General features: G+C 43.8%; 1 protein-coding gene across 2 annotated transcripts in view; it reads left to right on the top strand.

The window, feature by feature from the left end:
- The first annotated feature begins 480 nt into the window (after positions 1–480).
- The window catches only part of ZIM2 (zinc finger imprinted 2), a 29,300-nt gene continuing 20,310 nt past the window's right edge, over positions 481–9,470 (top strand). Inside the window, exons 1-4 of one of the 2 annotated variants that reach the window (XM_027037504.2) lie at positions 481–1,239; positions 3,389–3,489; positions 5,339–5,465; positions 8,599–8,691. In XM_027037504.2, coding sequence (XP_026893305.2) covers positions 840–1,239; positions 3,389–3,489; positions 5,339–5,465; positions 8,599–8,691 — 721 coding nt within the window. In that variant the 5' untranslated portion in view covers positions 481–839. The remainder of the gene's footprint in view (positions 1,240–3,388; positions 3,490–5,338; positions 5,466–8,598; positions 8,692–9,470) is intronic. The other variant, XM_027037501.2, reaches the window with a different exon arrangement.

Below are 9,470 nucleotides of genomic sequence, written 5' to 3'. Positions count from 1 at the left end.
CTCTGATGACTAATGCAGTTGAGCCCCATTTCGTGTCTGTTCGGCCGTTTAGCTATCTTGCACAATACCTGCTTATATCTTTTAACTTTTTTTGCTCTTATTTGCCTTTTTCTAACTGATTTAATATTTTGCAAATGAATCCAGTTGTTTGTAGGGTATACATATCATAAGGCTGATTCATGGGGCGCCTGGGTGGATCAGTCGGTTAAGCGTCTGGCTTCGGCTCAGGTCACGATCTCATGGTTTGTAAGTTCGAGCTCCATGTTGGGCTCTGTGCTGACAGCTCAGAGCCTGGAGCCTGCTTTGGATTTTGTGTCCCCCCCCCTCTGCCCCTCCCATGCTCATGCTCTGTCTCTCTCATTCTCTCAATAATAAATAAATGTTTAAAACAATTTAGAAAGGCTGTTTCCTTATTTTGTATAATACACAGTCATTTATTTTTGAAGTGAAGTTCTTCTGTGGATCAAATTAATACAGTTCATTGTGTTTTGAGGTTCAAGTCTCTTTTCCCTTCAGTGCCATTTCTGAGATATTTCTAGCCTGTGCCCATGAATTTTGTAGACCTGGGGAAGGGACTGAAGTAACATCATATCTGAAGATGTGCAAATTTCTGTAAATGTGTAGTTAGGCATTTGTGTGAAATGTGGTAACTCCTTTTGCTTCAAATCACCTCTACCCCACTGTCCAGTCCCAACTGTGCAGGCCATTTGTGAGTCTGTCTACATGATTTCTGCAGGTCCTGGGTTTCCGTATCCTGTTTTCATCCGCTACAATTCCACCCACCATCTTCCACACCAGTGTGTTCTGTAGCAGCCTGCCTTTTAGAGTATCTCCATCCTATGAAGGGCCAAGCTGTAAAGATGGTGCACGTGACAGACGTTTTGGCTATCTTGAAGAATCCCCAGCTCTTCCACCTACATGATCAAGAAGAGAATCCAGAAACCATCCCCATAAGAAGTCCAGGGGCTCTGAAAGCTTCTCATCAAACGTTTAGGCATTTTCAGTATCTTCCAGTGACTGGGCCTCACCCAGCTGTGAGCCAAATCCAGGAGCTCTGCCGGCAATGGCTGCAGCCCGAGACCCACACCAAGCAGCAGATGATGGAACGACTGGTGCTGGAACAGTTTCTGAGCACCCTACCGGAGGAGGTGCAGACCTGGGTGAGGTCAAAACAGCCTAAGAACAGCAAGGAGGCAGGAGCCCTGGTGGCCGGCTTGATCCAAGCATGTGGGGAGAAAGGTGAGAGAGGGAGGAAGCAACTGCCATTTCCACTTATTGAACATCCCCTGTGTGCATGGCATGTAAAAGGAGATGAATAACAACTTGTCAGGGGCGCCTGGGCAGCTCAGTCAGTTAAGTGTCTGACTCCTGGCTTCAGCTCAGGTCATGATCTCACAGTTCATGGGTTCAAGCCCCACATTGGGCTCTGCACTAATGTTGTGGAGACTGCTTGGGTTTCTCTCTCTCCCTCGCTCTCTCTCTGCCCCTCCCCTACTTATGTGCGTACTCTCTAGCAAAATACATTTAAAAATTTGTCAAAAGAATAAGTGAATGAATTTTATAATCCAGTCTAATCTGCCTCATAGGAGATGGAAGAAATTTGGGGCTTGGCTTTTGCTTTTAATATTTACTATTTCTTGGGGTGCCTGGGTGGCTCAGGCGGTTAAGTGTTGGACTTCACCTCAGGTCATGATCTCGTGGTTTATGAGTTCGAGCCCCACATCAGGCTCTGTGCTGACCAGCTTGGAGCCTGGAGCTGCTTCAGATTCTGTGTCTCCTTCTCTCTCTGTCCCTCTCCCACTTGTGCTCTGTCTCTCTCTATCAAAAATAAATAAATGTAAAAAAAGTTTTTAATATTTACTATTTCTCTGAGAGTATACCTTCTCTCCAGCTTTGTTGTCCCCTGCTCTATTTATTATCCAGCCTAAACTTTAGTACCAACACAAAACAAAACAATACACACAACCAGAAAAATGAGGGTATAAAATGTGAGATAAACAAGGCCTGGAAGTTTAACCTCTACCAAAATGTGGGCTCTTGGAAACTCAAGTTACCAGATTGGGATTTTAATAATGAAAGAAGGGTATTTTAATAGTGAAAGAAAAAAGTCATTTATTCCTCATAGTCCTTTGAACAAAAATGATACTAACTAAAAACAAAGTATTGTTTAGGAGCATTATATAGAGAGAGGGGGAGAGAGAGATGGATGGGGGAGAGATAGAGGCACGCAAAGGAACAAAAAATATGAATATAAGACTACAGTTACCTCTGGAGAAAAGGCTGGGTTGTGGACAGGAAAAAGCACACGAGTAGGTGTAAGTTATTGGGAATGTTCTAGATTGGGGGTTGGGTAGTGAATTCACAGGCATTAATTATACTTGTAAATGAATACATTTAAAATAAGTAGGGTCACCCGTGGTTTAGTACGGATATCGTGAATTAAGGATCGTTACTAACCCAATTCTGTGCACCTTCATCCCTTGAAAGAATTTGGAAGATGGTAATAGTGAACACGTTGGATACTTCCAATGTACTACATCCTAGGTGTTTTATACATAACTAATTTATTTACTTCTCTTAATAGCTCTTGAAATAGTTATTACCTTATTTTGTACAGGAGACAGAGGCACAGAGAGGTTGCATAACTTGCCCACAATTGTACCCGGCAGTCAGGATTCCTATCCCGCAGCTGGCTGCGGCATCTATACTCCAACCATGGTGTTATACTGCCTCCGGTGGACATAGGGGATATTGCCCCAGAAGTTGAAAAGTTGGCCAAAGGGCCAGAGCTATTAACAAATGGAGCTCGAATTCAGGGAAAAGGAAAGAAAGCTCCCTAGGATATGAGGAAGAAACAACAGATTGATGAAAGGTGCACTTGGGAAGAGACTACAGGCAGGGCAGGCCTTCAAGGTGCAGGTTTCTGTGGGGAATGTGGTGGCCGTCTTCTAGATCAGTGAATGAAAAAGATGTAGGAAAAGCTTGAAGAGCTGCCACTTTAACATGCTTTGTGTGTGTGTTGTACATGTAATGCTTAATCCTTATAAGATCCCTTCCGAGCATGGGTATTATTATTTCCATCTTACAGTTGAGAAACTGAACAGTGAGGCTGGGAACCACTGGTAAACAGGGAACTTGCACTTTATGTGGAAGGCAGTGGGGAGTCATTGAAGGATTTAGAGCTGGGAAACGCCCAGAGCCCTTTTTTGGAACTTGCTATATTGAGAGGAGGAAAGATTTCTCTGGTTTTTCTCTTACAGGAAGTCCAGGACTGCTGCTGTCTTCCATGGCAGGGGCGGGGTTGATGTGGGGTGGCAAGCCACTCTCTGTGTCTGTGGGTGCTGCCAGACTGAACTCAGTTCCGTGGTCATTCCTTTCTCCCTTCAAGGTTTCCCTGCTCAGGACTTTGTCCTTGCCGAAAAGAGGAACACCAAAAAACAAAAGAAGAACACAGAGATGTCTGAAAACCCCTTATCTGCTGGACCCCAGGTGAGTCAGTCTTTCTTCTGACTTCGTTCTCCAAATGGGGATCTCACCTTCCTGATTTCCAGACCTTCCCTTTCCAGTTAAACCACATTCTCACTTTCTGTAAGTCTTTATATAAGTATCACCTAAGTGAGCCTTTCCCTGGCTACCCTGTTTAAAATTTGTTCCTGACTATATTCTTCTCTGCTTTATTTTTCTCTGTTGTTCTTAATCACCATCCCAGATACATTTGACATTTTCCCTCTTTTTCTATTTCTTGCATTAATTGTTTTGTTTGTTTGTTTTCTTAGTATTCCAGTTTATGCCCAGTGTTGGCTTATTCAAAACAACCCTCATGTGGTTTGCACTGTTATGCTCCTTTATATTTGAAACGAATGGCAGCTAATATAGGGACATAATACTGTTGAGAGGTTTTATTTTTTTCAAAAATACTCTCCTTAATGTTCATGTTAAATCATATTTTGAAACCTAAATGATAATTAATGGAATTAATGAATTTATGAATTCATAAATAATGAAATTAATGAAATCAATACACTGCGTTTCCTTTAGAACCAGAAAAAAGCCTCATGGGGGTTGGCGATTAGGAAGAAATAGTCTAAAAAGATTCCTTGAGGGGAGAGACAAGGAAAAAAAGTTTGAGAAACACTGCTCTAGAAGATCTGCTCCTGTGAGTGGCCCTCTGTCCCTACAGTGTCCATCTAAGGAGCAGCTGTGCTCAGCTTCAGTGGGTGGTGCCATGTGAGAATGTGGGCTCAGGTCTCTGGTCTTCCGACTTCTGGTTTTAAAACTCCAGTTAATAATATTAAATCTACAATTTTTTTGGTGTTGGCAGTTAATATGAATTTTAAATATTTAAAATAATAAAAAATCATAATAAAAGCCAGGTAAACCCCTCTGTAGTTGCTGGGCATCCAGTACATGACTTCTAGTTTAAATCAGTTGTTCATTGATCTGCATAATGTTTTCCTGAAAACACAAGAGATGTGTATTAATAAAGTGTGTATCATATTCTCATGTAGTCTTCTAGTATGCACTTTTTAACCTTAGGTTATCAAGATGGTTGTGTGTAACTGTGGTTAATTGGTTTGCATTGCTGGAATATTATTCCATTCTGTGACTCTACCATTTCTTCTACTCTAAACGGACATTTGGGTTGTTTCCAGGTTTTGGATGTTACAAACAGCACTATTAAGAATATCTGTCTCCAAATACACATGAACAAATATACCTAGGAATAGAATTTCTGGGTCCAGAGTAGTTTACCAATTTACATTTCCTTTAGCATCTAGCAAGAGGTCCCATGGGTCCACATACTAGATAACATTTGGTATTGTCAGACTTACTACATTTTGTCAGTTGCATGGATGTAAATGGTACTTTGTTGTTTTTATTTGTATTTTTCTGTTAATATGATTGAATATCTATGAGCTCTTTGGGTTTTACAGATGAGTCACGGAGGCTTCAGTACCCACACTCACAAAGACGATGCGAACCAGAGCCAGGACTTAAACTTAAGTCTCTGATTCCTGAGGCTGAGGTATACTGCTCAGCTTCCAGTTACTCATATTCATTATTTGTTTATTAGGTGGCTTAAAAGGATCTTCTTCCTCCAATCCAAACTTGTAGTAGTTAGCAGCAGGAACTGTCTTAGAAATTTTCCCTCTTTCCTTGTACTTCAGGACAGAAGGGTACTTTACTAAGTCCCTACACCCTCTGGATTACAACACTTGGGTTAGAAGCTTTCTGCCGGTCTGAATGCTTTATGTTCAGTCCTCTCTCATCAGACTCCTCTCCCCCCTTAGGATAATCTCTGGATGTTGATCATTTAGAATTGTTTCTGGTATTTTAGGAGTTGGTGACTTTCCAGGATGTGGCTGTGGACTTCAGCCTGGAGGAACTGACCTACCTTAGTGCTGCTCAGAGGAATCTCTACCGGGAGGTGATGCTGGAGAATTACAGGAACCTGGTCTCCTTAGGTAAGGCCGTCTTCTCCATGGAACTTGGTTTCTGTCTGATAAGGCAGTGGTTCTCACCTCTTTCCTCTCCTCACGTCAGGAACGTCTGTAACGGTGATTCACCACGTCTGAATCTCAACCCAGACCAGAGACAGTATTTTAATATCAAATTCAGTTACTCATCATAGAGGTAACATTGAGTACTTAATATGTGTTATCAGGCACTAGTCTAAGCACTGCACTTGTCCTAACTCCTTTATTCCTCATATTAGTTCCGTGAGGGGGATATATATTTCTTGTTATTTTTATTATTACTGCCACTTTACATATGAGGAAACTGTCTTGGGAAAGTTAAATTACTTGTCTAAAACCACACAGCTACTAAGTGGCTGACTGGGGTGTGACCCTAAGCGGTTCAGCCCCAGGATCTGTTCCCTGAAATTAAATGGCTGTACTGCCAGACAGGGGTTTGCTTCATCAGGTCTTGGTGCAGTAGAAGGCTCATGGTGATTTAAAAAAAATTTTTTTTTAATGTTTATTTATTTTCGAGAGACAGAGAGATAGAGCATGAGCCAGGGAGGGGCACAGAGAGAGAGGGAGGCACAGAATCTGAAGCAGACTCCAGGCTCTGAGCTGTCAGCACAGAGCCTGACGCGGGGCTCGAGCCCATGAACTGTGAGATCATGACCTGAGCTGAAGTCAGACACTTTGACTGAGCCACCCAGGCGACCCACGTTGTGATGTTTTTTGAATGTGCGAAGGAATCGATGAAACTTTCAGGAGCTCCAAAGGCTTCTGCTGGACTTAAACTTTTAGAGTCAGAGATTCCCAGTCTCTCTTCACATCCAGAGGCAAGGTGGTTTGCCTCTCCTGACAGGCTACATGTTTTTGTTGCCAGTGCCAGGATTCTCATTTTAGTGGCTTTTTGGGGGGCCCTGAGGTCTCCTGAAACACACAATCAAAACCAAACAGCATTCCACTGGCAGCAAGTTGGTGCTCTGGTCCTTGTGAAGTCAGAGACCTGGGGGGTGGGGCAGGGGTTGGGGGTGCCTTACCTCAAACCTGGCACAAAAGTGTGTAATGTGAACCGTGACTTTTATTGGTCACAAAGAAGGCAAAAAAGAGTGCCTTTTCCAATGTAACTCTTCTCTCAGTTACCATATTTGTGACTTAAAATAGAGGGAATAAATCAGTTTTACCTCTTTAGCTCTCATGCGGTGACGCAGAGGCATTTCTGTCTTGTGATGCTTTGACCTCTTGCGTCACTGAAGGTTTGGGGTTAGTTGAGATCTTACATATCACCCAGGATGTTGTCTTCCTAAGTGTGGGGTGGGTATGGTGGGTTAGACCCAAGGGTATTTTGGGTAGTAAATATTGTTGGTCTCCCATCTGAGTAAAGAGAAAGCAGACCTGAGGCCCTAAGCCTTAGACTGGCAGCACTCAGTAACGTTCATTTCTGGTGGAGCTATTGCTCTACTACCTTAAGGGTTTTTTCTTTTTTTGCAAATAACAGTGGTTTCTGTTTTAACATTGATATTAAGCTTCCATTTAAATTAAGTGTATTTAATGGGGCGCCTGGGTGGCGCAGTCGGTTAAGCATCCGACTTCAGCCAGGTCACAATCTCGCGGTCCGTGAGTTCGAGCCCCGCGTCAGGCTCTGGGCTGATGGCTCAGAGCCTGGAGCCTGTTTCCGATTCTGTCTCCCTCTCTCTCTGCCCCTCCCCCGTTCATGCTCTGTCTCTCTCTGTCCCAAAAATAAATAAACATTGAAAAAAAAATTAAAAAATAAATAAATAAATAAATAAATAAATAAGTAAATAAATAAATTAATTAATTAAGTGTATTTAAGTTAAAAAAAAGAGGTAATCTAAAGAGGAGTATTAAGGGGCATCTGGGTGGCTCCATCATTTAAGTGTCCGACTCGATTTTGGCTCAGGTCATGATCTCACAGATCATGAGATCGAGTGCCACATCAGGCTGTGTGCTGCTTGGAATTCTCTCTCCTTTCTCTACCCCTCCCCCTGTGCACTTGTGCACACATGCTCTCTTTCTCTCAAAATAAGTAAATAAATAAACATTTTTTAAAAAGAAAGAAAAGTATTAAACACTAAACACTACTATAAATGGCACACAGATAGGGCTGAAATGGGAGGGTCAGTAATAAATTTGTCAGCGTGCCAGGTTGCGGTATAGGTAATGGATGAGGATTCCTGTTCTTGTGGATGTTATTAATGCCAGTGCCGTGAGACAGACAGTAAGCAAGGAAATAACGAGGTGGTGTCTTCGTTCGTTTGGTCTGCTGTAATAGAACACCACAGAATGGCTGGCTTCTGAACAACAGATCTTTGTTTCTCACAGTCCTGGAGTCTGGAAGTTCAAGATCGGGGGGCCAGCACAGTCAGGTGAGGGCTCTCTTCTAGGTCACAGGCTTCTTGATGGCTCCTCACTTGGTGGAAAGGGCTAGGGAATCTCTCTGAAGCCTCTCTTTATAGGGTTACTAATCCCATCCGTGGGGACTCCACCCTCATGACTGAAGGACCCCGCAAAGGCCCACCTCCTATCACCACCACACTGGGCATTAGGATTTCCACATATGAATTTTACAGGGACAGGAACATCCAGACCATGGCAGGTGGTATGCAAATGACTTAAGTTTGGGAAATACAGAAGTAGGGGAAAAGGAGCATTTCACGACCAAGGGAATGAAGGTATCACAGGAGGAAGAGAACCACATGTCGTTTACTTTTTGAGCAGCTATGACATCAGATCCCCCAGGCTGAAGTAGAGGGCCCAGCACACTGTCCTCAGGTTTTATTCTAAAGCAGAGTTTTTTAGCCGTGGCACAGCTGACATGTGGGTCAGATCGTTGCTTGCTGTGGAGGAATGTCCTGGGCATTTAAGATGTTTAGTGGCCTCCCTAGCCCCTGTACTAGATATCAATAGCCTTTCTTCCTCTCTGAACTTGTGACAGCCAAAAATGCTCCAGACAATGCCACCTGTCCCTTGGGCCCTGATCAATCTTTAGAAATGGGCTTCATTTTTCTTTCTTGTGCATTTGCATCTTCCTTATTATCACAGAGTCTTTAGAGCCTAGGCTGGGAATTGCTGTGGGTCAGGGAAGAATCCCCCAGTTATGAGTCTCCTTCTTCAACAGGGTACCAGTTCTCTAAACCCGACATTATCTCACAGCTGGAAGAGGAGGAGTCACATGTGATGGAGGAAGACAGTGATACAGAGATGCATCACGGTGAGTAGAGAGCAGAGAGCCCATGGAAACCGGAATCGTGGGAAGACAGGCTGGGGGCTGGGAGCTGTGGTCAGAGGGCATTCCTCAGGGTCCGCTCAGGCCAGGGAGGGGGCTGGTAGGCGCGCTTGACTCAGGGCTCTTGAGGCTTCACCCCCTGTGGGCACTTAGTACCTCCTTTCGTCTTCTCTTCTTGCTGACTGAGCTCTTCTCCTGCCTGGTTCCAGGGACGCCGTTTCCCTTTTCTCTAGTGTTCCAACCCCTGCACTTTTTCACGCCCTTGCCTCTGCAGCTAGAAGTCCCAGGTCTTTCCTTTTTAACTCAGACAAGAGAAAACCTTGGCATGACACCACTCTTCCTTCCACTTGCTTCCTATGTTCCCTCATGCCAGGTCTTCAGATTTGACACGCAGAGGCTCCCCTCCCCTTCCCTCCTTTACCCCCACAATCTCGTTTCCATCCCCCCACCTTTGCCAACACACACACACACACACACACACACACACACACACTCTCTGTCTTTCCCTCTCCCTCTCTCACACTGTGTTCTACCAACATCGTTATGACTTCAGGACAAGAACCTTCTAGACTTTACCTTTTCCAACTCTGTGGCTACAATATGATAACATTTGCCATCTTTATGAAATCCTTTCCTTCTCTGAGTTGGGTCACTGTGTATCAGCCAGGATCGTTGTTGTCCTTCAGTGCCTCTCAATAGAAAACCACACCAACACTGTATAAGCTGGAAGGGGGATTATTAGCTTACAGTACCGCTCATGTGGA

The sequence above is a fragment of the Acinonyx jubatus genome, chromosome E2 (genome assembly GCF_027475565.1).
Source record: "Acinonyx jubatus isolate Ajub_Pintada_27869175 chromosome E2, VMU_Ajub_asm_v1.0, whole genome shotgun sequence".
NCBI lineage: Eukaryota > Metazoa > Chordata > Mammalia > Carnivora > Felidae > Acinonyx > Acinonyx jubatus.
Note: the sequence above shows the minus strand (reverse complement) of the source record. Positions and strands in the feature narration are given on the sequence as shown.